Source organism: Bacillus rossius, chromosome 2 (assembly GCF_032445375.1).
Source record: "Bacillus rossius redtenbacheri isolate Brsri chromosome 2, Brsri_v3, whole genome shotgun sequence".
Lineage (NCBI taxonomy): Eukaryota > Metazoa > Arthropoda > Insecta > Phasmatodea > Bacillidae > Bacillus > Bacillus rossius.
The window spans coordinates 22,073,993-22,094,430 of NC_086331.1; the positions used below are offsets into that span (position 1 = coordinate 22,073,993).

Consider the following 20,438-nt stretch of genomic DNA (forward strand, 5'->3'; position numbering starts at 1 on the left):
ATGGCACAACACATAGAACTGAAATTAAAGATTCACTCTTAGCAAATTGTAGAACACAAAATACTTTATGTTCAGGAGTCACCATTTTGCATAGGTGGCGCTGCAAGGGAGAAAACAACAAAGTAGTACTCGCGTATGCGCTTGTCTAAAGCTGTTTGAGTTACTTTTTAATTATGACTTTGAAACAAAACTCTGCAACGCTTATACTTATATTTATAACTGAGACATTCTTTTATGGACATACTGTACAAGTAAAATTTTTATTCACATGGGGCCAACTTGTTTACAGTTGATATCTAAGCTGTCTGCAAAATAGTTTTCAGGGCATTTTCAGGTGATAATAGGAAGCTACCTGGAAAATTGTTATGTTAATAATGCCATTTCACAGTATGTAAAATTTATATCTATCATTCCAATTCTGTTAGGCTGCTTTTATTAGGCTTAAAAATGTGGTGAACATTGATTACTTACAGAATTTTTATTATGTGGATAGGCAAGTGGAAGTGGAAGTCAGTTCAATAATTCCAGGAGTATGTCTTGTTTGATTAGATTATATCTTTGATTTTATATTAAGACTAATACAAACAATGAAACAATGTATTCGTAGTTCAGTTAAAAAATTACTAAAGTGTTATAAGAAATCAAGATAACATTTAAAATCATTATGTAAGGATTCTTGATTAGTTAACAAAAAGATTCTTAATCAGCCAGTTTTAAACCATTTTTAGAGTTGTTTGATGCAAGACTTGTGACTGAACACTGTAGCTTATTTCACAGTTTAATTCATAACATGAGAATATATTTAATTAGTTAATGTCATAAAGAGTATTCAATATAGAATCATATAATTTTGTGCCATGTGTATATAAATTACACCTTAGTATTAATGTTAAAGTTGAAGCATTGACTTTCTTCAGTGAATGTGAATCTATTGTGATGTGGCAGGTATGGATGTAGGCAAGTAATATCCTTGGAAGTTTGACAGTTATTTTCATGGCATTGTAGTTACCAGAGTAAGAGGTTATGTTACCCAGAACAGTTCCATAAGTTACCATTCATAGCACTTAAACATGGAAAGCATTAATCCAGCCTTTGACTACATGTAATCAGCTTGTGTATCATTTATAACTTTTGGGTAAAAATTTAAAATTGTATTTACAACATCCAGAAAATAATTTAATGCTTATACTTCTTCACTATGGCATTTCAGTTGACTTTGCACTGAAGGTATGCTTGAGTTTTTCTATGCGTGATTCAAATATGAGCAATCAAATTTCTGTTCTAATGTGTGCTTTATGTAGCCAGTTGAACTTCTGCACAAGACTATCCATGAGTTCAGAGAGGATGTAGGGGCAGAAACAGATGAAGATGTGTATCAACTTTATTCTGAACAGGAAAAAGCCAGACTCAGTAAGTTAATTTCAACAAAAAAAATTTGTTGAATAGTAATTTGTAATGTAATGCAGTTAACTTATTTTATGTGAATAATGGAAATAATATGGTAATTTTTTTGTGCCTAGGTTGCATTAAAGCTAACCGGAAAAATTATACTGCGCAACTTTGAAATGTTATATTCAGTTGTATACTTCTAATTGAGTGAGTGGGTATATGGAGGATTTATCACATATACAGGATGTTTCTAAAGAACACTGATAATGCCAGGCAGATGATTACTTATGAGAAAATAAGACAAAAATATAAATAATATTTTACAAAAATAATTTACAAAGGCTTTACACACCTTTAATCAAATTTCGGATCATCATCCTTTTTTAAATTTTTTTTAAAAGAAATATGGAAAATCATTTGCAGCTAAGCAATAAATTGGTGAATAATGTGTGGAATTGCAGAACCCCCGCCTTCCCCAATTTTGCAGAGTTCTTATGACAGGATGATTTTTAGTAATGCAGTATATCAGCTGCTTATGTAGTTTCAGTGTCATGGTGACTTAGTTCGGTTGTGGTATTTTATTGTCTTGAATATTTTTTATGATAGTTTCTGATATTTAGTTATTTTATTTAGAAAACCCTTTCAACTCTATTTTTACTGGTTTTCACATTGTTTGCTAGGTTAGTATTTGTTTTAATCCATTTTTCCATATTTTATTTACTTTAAATATGGTTTTTATGCTTATATTTTATGTTTGAGTTTATTTAGAATCTTTTATGGTGTTTCTAAAACATTGTGTATTGTATGGGAAAAGGAAGGTGGAGAGATAGACACGCGACACAACTGCAATTTTATGGAAATTTTTTCAGGTACGAGACCTTCTGGCACTTTCTGTATGTATTATTATGATGGGAATGTTGGCAGGTGTTCACTCCCATGGAAGGCAGTAAAATTATCAGGGTTTTGTGCCAACCAATCAGAAAAGATTGTGATTTTTATGTTTGCATTTTGCAGAAATGCTTTGATGTGAGGTTAAGGTATTTTGTATGGTATTGTGTCCTTGGATGTAAAAGCGGCGTTGTGATTGGACGGTGAGGTCACACAGCTGCCTTAGCTGCCACTTCCTGGCGTGGTAGTATGCATTTGCGCAGCCTTATCAGGCGTTGTTCAAGTACTGTGCTGAAAGGACGTGTAGGGCTCACAAAAAACAAAGTTTATGAGTGATTAGAGGCGAACAATTTCACATCTGGGTTCGGGGGCCATGCCACAGTAAGCTTTAACTTTATTTTTTTCATTTTTTTTTCCAGAAGTTTTAATTAGAAATTAGGCCCCAGATGTACAGCACAGGCCCAGGTGGCATGTTGGTACACAAGTACTTAGTTACCTTTTCTTTGGTACCTAGATGACGAAGTTGCTAGGGACTTTATTTCGTGAAGGCACAGGACTTTGAGGAAAAATTGGCAAAATTGGGTGTTTTTATTTTCTAGTACATTATGGAGTCATGTGACAAACATATTTTCTTCAGGAGAAGAATAAATTTTGTATTTCATTTTAAACTCTTTTATTTGGAAATAACCATAAACAATTTCAAGTAAATTAGCAGTCATAGACAGAACTTTACACCCCACTATCTGCAACCTCTGATTGAATATGTTTAAAGTGTTTTCTGTATGTGCAAGGAACGATCGTCGTCTTAGCTGGGCAATATTGTAACTTGTCTTCTTTCCTCAGTACAGAGATCTTAGATTTGTCAAAAATGGTTGGTAAGTTCATTCTTCTTCAGTAATAGAATGGGGGTGGCTACCCTTTATTCAAATGTAACTTTTATAATGCTATGCTGTGATCAGTTTTTAGTGGAATACCTTCAACAAGTATATCAAAATTAGCAGACAGGTAGTCTTGTCAAAATACTTGCAGGTGAGCAGCAGTTTGCTCAAAATGCATACATGTTTCAGATACTAAATTTGAATTGCCTGGAAAGTAAGCAACACACACTAGTATGGTGTTATGTACACCAGGTGGCACCTTAGTAAATAAGCAGAAGTACAACACTGGCAAGGAACACTAATGAAGCTACTTTCATGTACGAAGATATTTTCAATGTTTGCAACGAGTACGTCTGAGCAGATTTAATTCATATGCTACCCAAATCCCTGGTAAACTGGTAAGTGTTTACATAAATTTGTGGTGCGGTGTAGTTGGTTATAGTTAGCTTGGACCACATTTCCTACCTAAAAGACTGGAGAAACGAACAAGCGTTTTTCAGTGAGATTACCCAAACTATTAGAAGACATTCCTCTCAGTTCCCTTCAATATTCATCATGTTACTTGGCTGCAGCATGACAGTGAAACCCCAAACTTTGCAAGTAATGTGCATAAGTACTTGACAGATACATAAACTGCTCGTTAGATTGGTCCGGAGGTCCTATTCACTGGCCTGACAATCAACTGATAACCTTGATTTTTTTTGTGTGGGGCCACATGAGATCTGTAGCGTATGTATTGCCAATCTACACTTAGGAATTTACCCCAATGATTTACACAGCTTCACACAACATACGAGTGATGGCTTAGATATGCATCAATCAGTGTCGCAAAAATGCTATCCCAATGCTCTTGTCGAACCTTAGAATTTTTTTGTAGATGGTGACTATGGCTCACATGAGAATGTTCTGCAAAGTTACCCCATTTTTGTTATTTTTGATGTTCTTGTTAATAGTTTTCTACTAAGAATTGGTTACAGATTAGTTTTATAAAATAACATGCATGAAAAGGCTGGCCATCCCCATTTTATTACTGAAGGGGAATGATCCTGACAACTACGTTTTACATGTTTTTGATCTCTGTTATATAATAAATTAATGATTTATTTGTTGCTTGGATGTAAGTAGTTCATCTAATTTTCTCGTAAGAAATCACCTGCTGGTCATTGTCATTGTTTCTTTGGAAATACTGTATATTACAGCATGTTAATAAGTTTTTGTATCCTATATTCTGTTATATAAACATCAAACAACAATACATCCAATAAGTGTGTCTAAAAATACCATCAATTTGCATCATATTTTAAAAACTATGTTTTATATAAAATAATTTTGAGAACATAAGTTAGAACAAATTATGGACAAAATAAGAAACCATTTTTATTGTCATCATCATCAACATCATCATCATCATCATCATCATCATCATCATCATCATCATCATCATCATCATCATCATCATCAACTGCTTCCAGCCTGTGGCCGGTTCAGCAAAGTAAAATGCCTCTATCTTCCTCTGTTCCTCGACCATTCCTCATTCTTCACTTTACTCCAATCTTCTCCTCTCTCCTGCACTCCTTTAACTATCTGCTCTTCCCATCTCCTCCTTGATCTTTCTTGGGGTCTTTTTCGTGTGTACTTCAATTTCATCATTTTCCTATGCAGCCTCTTTTTTCCCATTCTCTGCACATGTCCATACCATCTCATTCTTGCTGTTTCAATCATCTCATTCTTGCTTTTTCAATCATCTCATTCAAGTCTTATACTCCTGCTCTTGCTTGTACAATCTCGTTCCTGATTTTGTCCCGCCTCGTAACTGCCAACATACTCCTCATAAACTTCATTCCTATTGCTCTGATCTTCCCAGCATCTCTCTTGTCAACAGTCCAAGTGTCTGCTCCATATGTGACTATGGGCATACCAAATCTCTCACACACCTGTAAAATGCATTCTTTGTTGTCCTTGCCTTACAATGTTCTCCTTGTTTTTGCCCCCTCCCTCCAATACCCTTCCTAGATACTCGAAGCTTTCTACCTGTTTTAACTCAGCACCAGCTAATTCGGTGCAACATATAACTCCATTTTTGTTCCTTGTCATGACCATTTCTTCACTCGTAGTGCTAAATCTCAGACCACATTTCCTCACTTTCATTGTAAAAACAATAATTTTTAACAATATGGCAATATCTCTCTTTAGTTGCAGGTTCGGTAGCATTTGTTTGCCTAGTATACATGTACATTGCATGATTTGTTTGTATCATACCGATAAACATTAAAACATCTCTTGAATTTCTTAATGTCATTTCATCTCTAATCATGTTGTTCACATCAACAGTGTAAACACACAAACAAAATGTAAATAAGCAATAAATTATCAGTTATCTGAAAGAGAGGCAGATTAAGATTATGCAAGAAGATGCATGCCCCAGCGAGAAATTCATATATTTTTTTCTACATCCTGGTATTTCAAAGTTAACGTATTTACCTCCTGTGATTGCTTTTGGCTAATAAAACTCAAAATTGTAAACTGAAGTCTGCCATTCGTTGCCATGACAAAATGTATGACCTTTTGCTTAAAATTTACTTATTTTTTATATTATAAATTTTACTGCCTGAATTAGCAAAACAAATTTTTTCTGAAAACTTCATGATGAATTCTCAAATTTTTGCTTGCATCATGCTTTAAAGTACAATAACCATATTCTAATGTTAGGTTTGGTCTGACTTAATGAAAAAAAAGAGTAGAGATAAATGTAAAACATAGTAAAAAACAATATTTTAGTTGATATAGGAGGACTTTATACTGGCTTCAAATTAAGTTTTTTATTAATAATGATAAAAACATTTTCAAAGGAATTTATAGCACTTTTTTAACATTTAGGATATTTGTTTTAAATTTTGTCACAATATTTTTATTGTGATAATTTGAATGTAATTTTTTTTTGTTTTATTATTGTTATTTATGTGTCATTTTGTAGCCTTATTAGGCAATTCAGGAAGCCATATTAAATTTCACAGTTGTTTGTAGATGATAAAATGTCTAACATGGTAGCAGAGCATAGTTGCTCAGGGTGCAGAAAGAAAGCATATATGAATTAGTTATTTTTTTCTGTAAACAAACATTCTAACTAGTAGTTGTACCTAGTACCATATGTTTAGAAAAATCATAATATTTTAATTCTGAGTGTTTGTTTAAGTTTTAGAATATTTATTTTTATTTTTCTGCGTGCACTTAATTTGCTTGTGTGTTAATTTATTCATAGTCAAGTTAGAAAAATGTCGTTCCGTAAGAAGGGATTTAATGAAACAGTCAACAACAAGTAATGAGAACCTTATAAAAGAAATCTCTGTAACAAGTGAAAAATCATCAGAAAAAGAACAGCCACAACTTCTCAGAGATGCAGTTTCACGCAAAGAGCAGCTAAACAGAGAAAATACTGCAAGAGCTGCAATTAAGAATGGTAAGTTTAAAATACAATTATTTATAAATGTTTCCGCATATTGTTGGTGAGATTCAAAATTCAACATAATTTAAAGTTATTTTTGTAATAATAATAATAATAATTCATACTGCTTTTACTGATAGTAATTTTTTAATACTATTTGTGGTACTGTATTAATTTACATACACATCTCCACCAGATATTCTGAATTTTGTGTACCTGAAGTAAAGGTTATGGCCAGAACAGGATACAGTAAGATTATTTTAATTTAAGAATTTACATGTTAAGAAGTTTACCTGCTGGAGATCTTCAGAATTTTTGCAACTAAAATGAAGTTTATTGAGGAATCTAATACTTGTTTTCTTATGAAATTGAGAAAATGCATGCCACTAGGATTTACCTTTTTTCTGTTTAATTTTTTTTTTAATTGACAGAAGTTTTTTTTTAAAAATATTTTTAAATAACCATATGAATTAGTTATGAAATTTGAAATGACAAAAATCTTATTCACTCTGTTACAATGAAAATGCATGCTACAAACCACATCATATATTATTTTGAAAAGTTGCGTACTGTAAAAGATGGGTGCGTGCCAGCCTAACAGGCGAAGATGTACGTTGTGGAAGCCTGTAGGCCAACCTTGTCGTCATCTTCCTGAAACTCTGTAACTCTTTATATATTCTTATCATTATGCCTTAGATTTATAAGCACACCTTATGTGACCATATTAAGAAGTATTCCTGGTTAGCAAATCTACAATTTTTAATTACTTGAAAAACTTTGATGTCAAGTGGCTCACTGGTAGGGTTTTGATAGGCAAATCCGGGTCACAGTCTGGTCTGGAGGTGAGGTGGGGGAGAGCTGATTCCTGGAGGGCACGGGACGAATGGTGGGTGGGGTTTGGCCACGGGGTGTGGAACTAGCGGCTGTAGCTCCTGCCGTATGCCTCGGGGGACGCCTCTAACACTGCCAGGAATGCCTCGCAGTGCCTGTAGCTGGCGAACAGTCCCAGCAGTGCCTACACTGGGCGACCCAGGAGAGGGAGGAGGCTTGGATGTCGGCACACACCACGTGTTCTGCACTCTGCCACACTCGCTGCACCTATCATGACAATTGGGGGTTGGCACGTCATAATGGGCATGCCCCAATGTTTGTTGTCAACTTTATATCACAGTTTATATATAAAAAAAATTGGTTGTCTGTAAAGTCGGTTTATGGACGATAGTGTAACATGACAACGTCATAACAAAACATTGATGAAATGATTGCATACTTTTATGAATAAAATTGAATTATTTTTATTGAATTATCACTATTTTGTATGGATACAAAGAAAGAGTGAAATGAAATTTACAATTTAATTGATGAATTTACTTTTATTTGCACTCATTAATTCAAATATGTTTATTACTTTAACGAAGAGATTATTTTAACTATAACTTTTGTACATGTTTGCTATTTAACTTGTTCCAATCTGTGTTATTCTGTTAAGGATAGGACGATGATAGGAAAATTAGGAAACGAGTGGGAGTGTTTCAAGTTTAATGTGCCTCGAAGAAGTCAAATCGATGGTTGTTCCAATCGAGTGTAAGAGAGATAGATGCGACGCAAGCAGACAATGAGCGTAATGGGACACAGCGTAACGGGACACTTTTTCGTGCGTGCAGCCGGCATTCATCGATTTATTAGACGTCACGTCAAAAAAACTGCTAAATAGTAGATGCATCTAAAACTTAAGGCGATGACAAGATGGCAGAACCGCGTGTACTGCACATAGCAGCAGGGACAGATGTTCCAGTTGTAAATGCTTATGCTGAGCTGCAGTTGATTCGTTAGCTCTTGAGAACCACGGGCGACCTACAGGGCTGGAAAGTCTTGGAATTCACGGAAAAGTAATGAAATTGAAGTACTGGTCGCAAAAGGCGTAAAAATATCCTGCAATAAACAGTAATGAGATGGAAGTCATTAAATTTAATTTCGGGCAGTGATTGCTAACTTGCATTGTGTTTTTTGATGTCTTTCTTAAGTTTATAGTCTCACTTTTAATATAAATAGTTGGATTGAGTGTTCTTACATAAAAATTGGCACATTCTTTCAAATAGTAGGTAACTTTGTATTATGTTAAATTATGCATATTCCATATTAAAAAGTTGTGAGAAAATTCAATTAAAATGGTTTTGAAAAAAGTTCTGAAATTAGTCCATAAGTTATTTTTAGACAGCCTAGAATCAGCATTTTTTTCCCCCAAGGCTTTCATGGAATTTAAAAACCATTTAATTTTTACATCTGTGTGTAAAGTTCACAACTATTTACAACAGTTGAAAATATGTCGGTACAATACACATACAATATGTTATTTTGTTTGGATAGTGATTTTTCTATATTGTTTTATAGCTAATAATGCATACAAAATTATTATTTTTCATAACAAAGGTTAATTTAGCAAATTAATGAGAAATTTTTCCATGGATTTTAGTTTCCTTATTGCTGGTCTTAAAGAATATTTTTTCATTTGTATTCATTGTAGGTGGTTTCTTAGGAATACATTTGGGTATTGGCCATGACTTTTAAGTTTCAAATACAGAAAATTTTAATATTAAAAAGTTTGATTAATTTTATGTTGTATTATGTATATAAGAGTCTATTACTAAGTGTATTTTGCAGATTTTGAAAATACTTTGGATACAATAGCTAAATCATCAGTGATATCTGATTCTACAATCAATGAGAATAAAAGTTTTTATGAAAACCCAGAAGATAAATCATTAATCTTGAAAAGTGGAAGAAGTGGAATAACATGTTCGTCACAGTACTCTTCCTATAAAAAGTCTTCCTTATCTGCATCTACTTCAGCTAATAATTTTCAGCAAAGTAGTCTGCTACCAACTTCCACTAGAAGACAGTAAGTTCAAAAAAATTTAAAATTATTTAAAATTAAAAAAAAAATTATATTTACTTGGAACACTTAAAAAATGCTAAGATTAGTATGGATTAAAAAAGGTTACTTTTAAACACTATAGTAACGAACAAATAAACTCTCTTTAACTGCGTAGACATCACTTTTAAGGGGGGAGGGGATTTTTTTCTCTCTCTCCTCTGAGGTGCTGTTGATCTTAATAAATCAAAGTGTTGCAGAAAACTGTATTTTATGAGAAACATAAGGATTGGAAGGCAACTGAGAGTTTTTTCATATCGTGGAGACTTCAGGTGGGCCTGAAAATTTGTTGAAAACATACACCTGATATGGACTACCAAAATATTTTACAACAATCAGTTTGTTGAACTACATCAGAATCTCAAAATGTAAAATACGTGCCAGTTAGTTTTAGGCTTTATGTTCACTTTTGTACTTTATTTTTATTGGTAGCATGTACACCAATTGATGTAAAGCTTGTCAGTGTTATTAATTGAAGTTTATTTTCATTCATCAATTTGTAAGATAAATGATTCAAGTTGAAAACTATTGTGGTGGTTGGGTGCAGGGTTGCAGGCGAACAAGGTTTTACAAGCTGCAGTGTTCTGTCGTCGCCCTGTCGCAGCAGCACTTCCTCACGCAACTCCAGCCACAGAAACAGCCTCGCGTCCACCCAGAATACCAGCCGCAACACTTCTCTGCCTTCCAAGTCTTCCAGAAGACAAAAGGTACTCGTACCAAGTAATCAGTTTATTATGAGTTTGTGAGCGGGAATTGTGGTGTGTGAGCCACTCCTGTGATCAGTGGTGTAAGAACACCTAGTGTCTACAGGTCACGAAACTGAAGGACTGTTACGAAAAGTACTTAAAAAAAGGGGTACCTGCTGGAAGTCGCAAAACTTAAATGTCCAGCAGCTTTTTGCTGCTTGTGTTTTTTACGCCTTATTTCATTTAGAGTAGAGTCACACTTAAAATATAAAATAGGTGGAGACATTCTTCCACTTTTATCATGTGGAAACTATCTCTGTAAATGTTTTAACTTTGTAACATAAATAATCAGCACTTTCCTGCAGATACAGCACTTTTCAGGGAGGAAAAAGAAAAAAGTGTAATTTAAGGGAAATCTCTAAAACTTATCTAATACATATGTGCCTCATTTCCTGTGTGTGTTCCTTCAACAAATTCTTTAACTGTACATTAAAGAAAAATTTATTGTATACTATCCTACTGATATACCATTAATACTCAAGCCATGCAAAAAAAAGTTTAAATTTATTATTGAATAAATTATTTCTTTGTCTATTATAAGGTTGACTAAATATGAAAAAAAAAAATTTGAGGTGTTTTAAAAAGTTTCTGAAAGAGAATTTACACATCAAACAAATATTATAATTTGCTTTTAATCTCAACTTTAATGAACCCCATATAACTAGTAAATAAATATTATGAAACAAAAATTTTATTTGGTATCTACTTAAAATAAACTGACAAAAACCACCCAAAATGTGAGACAGAACTAATGTAGCGTACCAATAACTATCGTCGTATACACTAACCACGAAAGAGTGCGGGCTATAAAATATAGTTCACTCTGCATGAGAGAGAGAGTGCGCACACTGAATGCAATCTGCGAGCTATCGATATTGATACTCAACTACAGTAAAACCTCATTTTTATGTACCCGGGATTTACGAATTCCAGTGATTAACATATTTTTTTACTTGCACCGTAATTTTCTTCATAGTATCAATTCATTGCATTCTCACTTTATGTGAAAGCATTTCTCGCAGTTCACATTGCAACAGCGTTGCATTTAATAGCAAACCATCAGAAAAGTTTAGACGGAAACAATAAAGGTTGAAAGCGAACATTGTGAAGTTTAATTATTATACATTACTGCTTGAGCATGTGGTCACTGCAGCTTCATTTGCCATTGTAAACCAATTACATTTTTTTTGTGCAATGTGCTACGGTAAACCATACGGCCATTAACCAAAACTTTGGTGACGTAAAAGCAAAAATAAAGTTTATTTTGATATTTCTCCCCTTTAAACTTTAATGTATTGTTACCTCCAGTCCGGAAGGGCGGGAGGACAAGGGGAGAAGCTCAGAAAGTGGTTCTAAAGTTCGTGAAACAAAAGTGCTTTTATTAACAAAACTTGTAATAACAACATCACATCCTTCAATACACGCATGCTCAGATATGACACCCTTCTGATTTCTTATTTTGACAATTAAAGCAAGTGCCCACGATGTCTGTGAACAGAAAAATATAATTAACAATATTGGATCACATCTATATTTCACACACATTAAATTAACGCCTTATTGTAAAGCAAACAGCAAATTATATTAGCAGAAAATATGAACATCAAATCAATTGGTTTTTGGCACATTCAATATTACGTTAACTAACTGTACTAACATGAATTTAACATTTGCCAAACAAATCAAATTACAATTAGAGAATAAGAAAATGTGAAAGAAAATAATTAAGGGGAACTGACATGAAATCGCTTATAGTACAGTTAATATTATCCGTAACTAGTTTACATTCTCTCTCATCGCGGTCTGATTCTTTAAAGTTAAACAGTGTTTCTGGTGTAAGTCTCAATACCAAATTTATGACACTTAAAATGTTCACGTTCTTACACACACGTTCTTACACTCAGCGGGTCGTATTCAAAAGTCTCCTGGTTACTGACAGCGGTATGCCGTGGCGCCCCGCCAATATTGCGGCGAGCAGTCTTTATCTTTACTCGGCTCGTCAGTCGTTCAACGAAGTAGCTGCGTTTTGAAGTTCTCTCAGGAGTGCTCGTTACATTGATTGTGTAGTCCGAGAACTTATAATAGTTCAGTCGAATCCGTTACGTGAAACTACGTTGGTTACGTTACGGTAAGCCTCAACGTATTGCAAGTTGGTAAACTCTACGTTATGCGGTACTCGACCTCTCCTCCGTCTCTTGCCACACTGCCCCACTGCCTTTTTACTTTCAACACCAGTCAAACATTTACTTTACTTATCCCGTAACCTTCACGAGACAGTTCCCTTCATTCTACAGACGAGGCAAATTTTCTGTTTCCTCACTCTGCGACAATTCTAAGTCCAAACTAACGGCTTGAATTTATTCTAAGTCCCTCGTGGACTTGTAATATTTCTACGGGGTTGAAAATTTTTCAGTCACTTATGGACTTAGATTCTGACGGCGTCTCTTACCGTTTTCTTCCTGAAGCGGTCGGCACGTCGTCGGGCAGCGTGACGGAGGAGGCCGGTGGTGTAGATGGTAGTCACTGCAGGTTCATGCTGCTGGGCCAGTCGGAGACTGCCTGCAGAAGCGTTGGCTGGGCCGGTTTATATAGTCCGCCGGGGCCCGACCGAGGAACAGTCTGGATACCCGCCGGCGGAAATACGTCATCGTTGGTTGTTCCGGACGAAGCCCGCGAAGCCGGGCGGAGTCGAAGCGCCCCGAGCGGCCCCGATGCATTGCCGTCCGGCGCGCAGAAATCGAACATTGCGCGCCCCTGTGCTGCGGGTGGTTTCCATCAGATAGCCAGGGGCGCTGTCTGGTAGTCGTATAGTTACGCAGTGCGTAACTGCGTAACAGTATTATACATGGAAATAAAGTTGTAAATGTGGGTTTTACATAAACAAACAAGGGATTACTGTGTCATTATTAAAATAAATTTTTTAGCAACGTACCAAATTACTGGAAATATGGCGTCCACGTGCATGTTTGGCAATGTTAATTTTACCACATTAGAAATATTTTGGAAAGGCAGTTGGCAGCAATGAATTTCCAAACATTTCAATATAAATATTTTTAACTTTTTCTGTTCATAAATCTAAACAAGCATTTTGAAAGTAGTTGTGTGTTTAAAAGAATTATTTCTGATAAAAGTCTGAAATTAATTAAATATAATACGTGATTATTAGAGACCTGCATAATTCGCGGATTCATTCGGTGATAGGCTAGAATTCAAACATATACCTCTTAGATGATTTTGCTATTGGCTTACTGTTCATCTGGACGAATCTCAACCAGTTATAAACCCTCAACCAAAGAAGGATCGAATCACAGACAAACCAGCTGAGATGACTTACAAGTCGGCAGCAAATGAACTTGCGTTATTTGCCCGAGTGTACAGGGGTATGTGCAGTCCATCCTGAAGGCCATCAAAACTGCGAATTTTGCAGGTCTGTAGTGATTATACACAAATTCCAAATATGAATTGTGTAGTAAAATTTCACCATAAAAAAGTGGACATTTTGAGATGCTTCAACATTCATATCTCTTACTCAAGAATCAAAAATTTCAGGTTCAACTTTAAACAATTGTGAATTACCGCAAGATTGGATGGATTTATTGTTTTCACCATTTGAGATAATTAAGTTCTAGTTAATTTATGAAAATGTAAGATCGTAGTGAGAATAATAGTGATTTTTAAACACTTCCCTCTTTTTATGTTTTCTCAGTTTTTACATATTTTTTCTCTGGCCCCTTGAAATATGTAAAAACGAGGGTCTATTGTATGCGCACACACTTATTTAATCAAAATAAAATTTTACCTATTTTCCAACGTAATCTCCCCCCCCCCCCCCCCCCCAACACTTAATATACTTGTCCCATTGTTCCCTTATGTTGCATATGCAGCTGGAATAAAATTCCTTTGGTTGCTTTCGGAGCCACATTTGCACCTGAATCTTAACTTCTTAGTTGGAGCCGAATATTTTGCAGTGTAGAGCTTCCTTAAGGGGACCAAAGATATGAGAGTCTGAGGGGGCTAGATCTGAACTGTAAGGAGGGTGTGGAAGAATCTCCCAGCCCAGTTTTTTAATGCATTCTTGCATTATCTTTACTGTATGTGGCTGTGCATTGTCATGAAGCAAAATCACATCTTTTTTCAAAAGTCCATGGCATTTAGTGTGAATTGCAGGCTTTAATTTGTTTTCCAGCATATCTGTGTACTATTGACTGTTTATTTTTCATGGGTCTTCAAGAAAATCACATAAAATAGGGCCCAGATTGCTGGGTCTTGAATTTTTTCCATGTTGGAGAACTTGTGTGTTTCCACTCAAGGCTTTGTCTTTTCAACTAAAGCTCATAATAGTGAATCCATGTCTCATCACCTGTTACAATTCTTTCAAAAAAAAAGCTTCTTTCTCAGTGGAACATCGAGCTTTCAACTGTTTACTGATTTGAAGCCTCATTTCTTTGTAGGTGTCTGTAAGTTGTCTCGGCACCCATCTCGCGCAGGTTTTCTTGTATTGCATTTTATTTTGAATGATGTTATAGACAGTTGCAACACTTGCAGACCCTTTTACAGCTATAATTTCAACAGTGATTCTTCAGTTGTCTCGGATTATCTCATCAAAGTGAGATTCTAAGGAAGAAGTGGCAACTTTGACTGGTCTGCCACTTTGCTGTTAATCACAGATAACTTTTGTGGCACTTTTAAATTGTTCTATCCACTTGTAAATGTTCTAATGGTTTAAACAATTGTTCCCATACACTTTTAACATTCTTGCATTCTTTAACACCTTCCGTGACTAAAAATCTAATCACGGCACATTGTTCTGCAGTGCAATCCTCAGTCAGACTTGACATCTTGAACTGATGGATTTATAGGTCATGTTTCCAAAATCTTATCGAACAGCTGATTAGAAGTCATTGCAAGGTTGCCAACTTAAACTTTTGAAAGTTTCACGTTTATTAAATAAACTGTTTTTGAGCTACATTGATTTGCCTAGTTACTTATTGAATGACGCTTGTATAAAAATGACCACGTGAAGGAAAAATAAAGCGGAAAAAAATATTCCAAAATGGTCTTGGTATTTCTAGATACCCTGAAATAAGAAAATGGTTACACTGTTCCCCCTTTCCCCTGCAAATTTTTCAGCCCGCTAGGGGCATTAATACCTTCGTACTGTTAAATCTTGCATGGGTAAACTTAGGTCTGTGGGTCATTTGGTTTGACATGCGAGCCAGTTTTGAAAGCAACATTAAATTAGGCCAATGCAAATTTAAGTAGGTATGGGTTCTACTTAAAATTTTCATTAGTGTTAGCATGCAGAAGTTTAAAAGATTTATTAGCTTGTGTTATTGATGGCCCGATATTCTATATTCAATATCGGAGATCGGTAATATCGGCACATTTTTCAATATCGGACATCGGTAAATACTTGCGATATTTTGATAACCGATGTTTGCTCTCGCCAATAATACTTCTCACATAACCTTAACCGTAATTCCAAGCTTATTATCCGTGGGCGTAATTTATCTTTCTTCACGTCACCATATTACCAAGTAATTCCAAGCATATTTTCCACTGAAACAATTTCAAGCCTATTTCTTCTTTCTGATACTGCAATGCATCCCGACGGTATAATTCTTCCGTGTGTACACAAATCCCAGTCATTAGTGCATATTTATACGTTTCAGATATTCGCAAAATGTTTTCGCTTGTGAATTTTCAAAGTTCACTAAGTGTACATAAACTGAAAACATAAACGAAAATAATTACGATATTTAATTTAATAAGTAGTGTAGCCGTAAGTAAACATGAAGAAGAATAAAGTTGCTGCTTGATATAACAGGCATTTTCTTTCCGTGTCGTTTCATGGTCGCCAACTGCTGTTCTATACAAAGACGTTACGTAAGTTTTACAAAAGCTAAAATATGAAACGTGTTTAAGTAGGGCAAGTTGCAGCAAAGGTATTATGTTGGCTATATTGAGTGCATTGCCAACAACATAAATAAAGATGTGCAGTACGTTTCAAAGTTGTATTGAAATTACTTTTCACGTATTTTTAACGTGTTTTCGCACCAATAAATGGAGTGATACACTTGAACAATGGTCACAAATTTTGCTACTTGAAGACCTTCCTTTCTAGCGTGTCGTTTACCGTGATGAAATTTTACAAAGGGTACAAAAGTTTGGTGTTTTTCGGACAGTATTTTTCATAGATTACAGTTGAGACACTGGACTAAGTACATGCAGTGACTCGTGATTCATACATTATAAGCAAATACACTAGAGACTAATACCGGACAGCTACAAGATTTTTGTGTGAAAACGTGGCGTTGTTTTCACCTCAGTCCGATAGATGGCAGACGGCATGCCTCTTGCCGCTAGGTTATTTTTCACACTCCCGCCTGTGTTGTTAGTATAGAACTGTCCGGGTTATAAGTATTATTGTATTGTGAGTACAATGCGCAATGCCGCAGAAAAGTGACATCTGGTTACATTTTCAAGTAAAAACCAATGATAAGGCAAAAGAAATTTGCAATTATTGCTGTAAAGAAATATTGCGTGGTGGGAAATCTTCTAGGACATTCAATACATCAAATTTGTGGAATCACTTATCCCTGAATCATCAAAAAGAAGTTGGTGGTTCTAAAAAATGTGATTCTCTCTCTATACCTTCAACAAGTTTTTTGCCAGTTCACTGAATATTGCTTTATCTGGCCTTGAAAAACAATTTAATTTTTTAAGACCTTGAATTTAGAGAGCTTATTTGTAGGCCATTATGATAATTTCATTATTAGCTTTCATTTAATGTGAATTTACAATAATAAAAATAATATACATTCACATAAGTATGTTTTATTAATATTTAACATTTTTCATTATTGTCTCTAACAATACTCCAGAACCACAATTTTATAGAATCAGTGTTAGAAATGAGATAGGCCTATTATCGAAATATCGGGTATCCCGGTATCGGGTATCGGATCGGTAAATTTGGAAATATCGGAATCGGTATCAGTATCGGGTTTTTGGATATCGGGCCATCACTAGCTTGTGTACAGATCACTTTTATGGAGCCTCGTTTAAAACTACTTCAGGATACCAGTACAGTATAATTATTTTTTTTACTGTTTGAACAATAAATACAAGACATTTTTTTTAACAATGGAATCAATATGTTCAAAATTATGATCCTAATGGCCCATTAGTGAGGGGAAATCTGCATACTTTTTGGGGTTGTTAGGGTTACTGCAAACAGGGAAAATTTGTAAACCAGGGAAAACTCAGGGTATTGAAAAGGTGTCTTTAAAAATGCGGAGAAAAAAACAGGGATATTGACACAATGGTAATTACAAAAATTCATCTGTAAATTTTTTAACCAGTTTGTATTTTAATCACAAAGCATGTGTAGTTGAAAGCCCATCTGTTATAATTGATTATTGGAAGCACGATAAAATGTTGATAGTCATTCACTTGGTCACAATAATGCATTTTTGAAAGTTTGAAAAATGTAGTGGTTTTATTCTACAGGCTGGCAGCGTGGTTGCATACCATGATGGGAATTATGACATTGCAAACTCTGTATGGGTTAAAGATTTGATGTAAATTTACATGTTAAATGTGGTTGAAATGAGTTTCAGTAATATTATTAATGTAATAAATTTATGTTATCTTGTAAATTTGATTAATCTGACGGTGAAAAAATATGTTTGGTTGGTCAGGGAAAATGCAGGGAAATTGTCTAAAGTAAGTGTATACGAGTGACTTAAGAGGGAAGCTTTGCAATGATTTTCGAAGTGATGTAACATTTTACTTGTTTTGCTTGGCACAATATCCTTCTGTTTCTTGACCCTCATGCCTGCTTGGCTGGTAGCAGAGGGGTGTGGGTGACCCACACACTGTGCGGTGTGTTATATGCAAGTCGCGAAAGTCATGACGTAAACAGCAACGGTGCTGGAAGTCATGAAACTTTAATTTATAGCAGTCTTTTGATAATTTGTGTTTTGTTTTCTGATACCTCACTTCGGTTTATAATTGCTCATTAAATATAAATAGTTGAAGACTGTCCACTGAAATCATATGGAAGTTATCTATGAAAAGGTTTTAGCTTCCTAATATAAAAATTGGTGCATTCCTGGGAATAACATTTATTTTGTATCATGTTTAATTTAGCCTATTATATCTGAAAAGTGACCCTGTGATATAAAATAGTGGCAAGAAATTTCATTAAAAGGTCCTGAAAAAGTCCAGAAATTGGTTCACCTGGTATTCATAGACATCCTGATTTATGACCTTACTGCTGATTGTGCAGCAACAACTGAACAAGAAAGGAATTGAGTATGTTGAGTGTGTGTCCATCTGAAAAGCATCCAAAGCTTCCCTCTGTTTCATTAATCAAGAAGCGTGAAGAATACTCTATACAGCATCAATTAAATTATTTGAGGCATGTTCGTTGCATCCAACAATCATTCATGTCAATGGTTAAACAATAAAAGCAAAATTAAAAATAAAATTAAAATGTGTAAGTTTATGTTATAATACTGTGGAACTTTTAAAGTGTTTCATCAAAAAACTTTAAGAGCATCCTTTGTTTTCTAATTTCACCTGGGGCAAGAAATCACACAAGTGCCCTAGTCCACTTATTATTTTATAGTAAGTGTGCTCCAAATCTGGCATTTTCCGAACTCCTGCAAGTAATTTCCTAGTTTCATGCCTGCTTTCCCCGTCCCCCTCCTAACATTGATACACACTTAATGCTTTTGTTCCCCTGCTTCTGATATTGTAGTTAAAGATTTAAGTTACTTTAGTGTTATTTTTGAAAATGATGTGTTTAAGTAATATATTTTTTTATACTGCTTGAGCTAACTAAAAATGAAAATGTTTTAGGTGAAACCATCATGCTCTCAAAGAACAGTGAGCAGAAAATTAACCATGGGATATCCCAATAATGGAAGGAGCTTTGACTCAAATAACAATAACAACAAAGACAGCAAAAAAATTACTAACCCTGTGGTGAATAAACGTAAACAGGTTTCCTTTAGGTGAGCAGTATTAATATCTAACATAAATGTGCTTATTTAACAAATCAAAATAGTGTTTTTGTAACTGAATGTTATTAACTGGGTTTATTTGTAAGACTTGTCAACAATAGCACCTTATAGTATTTTATGACTTAGAATTTGTTTTAAATGTTTGTTCTAATATGTAGGGGAGAGGGGGGCACATTTCAACAAATTTTATTGTATAATTTTTTTAAATTAAACATTTTATTTTTTATCTTGGTAATTAGCATCATTAGTTGTAATAGTATGTTGAGCAGCTTGTTAATTTTTACTGCAGTCTCTAATCTCAACTATGAGGTTATATTTTATATTTTATGAACCGCTTACCTTTGTTGAATTGTACCCCTACCATGGGGCACATTTCAACAGGTGGTGGGGTACCTTTCAACAAATAAATAATATTTGTTTTTACTTTCAAATCAATAAAACATTTATTGGAATAAGTCAAATAAGCTAATGTATGTCTAACAATATACAAATGCAACAAAATAAAAAATATAAATAAAATTAATTGATATGGTTAAATCATCTTATCCACTTAAAGCATAACATTTATTTTCTTGTTAACTGAAGGTAAGTTTACAGCAAATGCCATAGAAGAAATGGCTCGAGATCTTCCTCCACTCATGGTTGGCTGCGGGAGTTTCATCATAATGTCACTTCTGTCAACAATGTAATATCGTCTTTTTTGGGGGAATAAAATTTCTACTAGTCTTCATTCCTTTGCATGAGTCTAACTTTGTAATTGTTTTCTTCTTGGTCTTCTACTTGCCCTACAAATAGGACTTTGTACTTCTTTCCTGCAAAAGAAACTAGCACAAAATCATTTATTTGAATTACTGTATCATTATTTTCCAAATATACATTTTCTTCAAACTCTGATGTGGAAATCATAAGTTGATCTATATATCTATACAATCATACTCGTCTTGCAAAACAATTTCACTACCTTCACTATCACAAGATTCATCATTGAAACATTTTCTTGCAGGCTTGTGTTTTCCAGTTTTGATTATTTTCTCTAATTACATTTTCTTCGTGCCTAATTTTGACTTCTTTTCTAACCTTTCCTTTCCGTTTCCTCTTCAACTCTGTTTTTTCCCAGTAAGTATTGATTAC

The 20,438-nt window shown here is 34.5% G+C and overlaps 1 protein-coding gene across 9 annotated transcripts in view; it reads left to right on the forward strand.

The window, feature by feature from the left end:
* LOC134529165 (coiled-coil domain-containing protein 177-like) overlaps positions 1 to 20,438 on the forward strand; it is a 71,250-nt gene that overhangs the window by 30,950 nt on the left and 19,862 nt on the right. For 7 of the 9 annotated variants that reach the window (XM_063362982.1, XM_063362978.1, XM_063362981.1 and 4 more), the window contains 5 exons: positions 1,302 to 1,410; positions 6,415 to 6,612; positions 9,259 to 9,496; positions 10,077 to 10,236; positions 19,144 to 19,298. In XM_063362982.1, coding sequence (XP_063219052.1) covers positions 1,302 to 1,410; positions 6,415 to 6,612; positions 9,259 to 9,496; positions 10,077 to 10,236; positions 19,144 to 19,298 — 860 coding nt within the window. Of the gene's footprint in view, positions 1 to 1,301; positions 1,411 to 3,344; positions 3,554 to 6,414; positions 6,613 to 9,258; positions 9,497 to 10,076; positions 10,237 to 19,143; positions 19,299 to 20,438 lie in introns of those variants that run through there. The other 2 variants (XM_063362986.1, XM_063362985.1) reach the window with 2 other exon arrangements.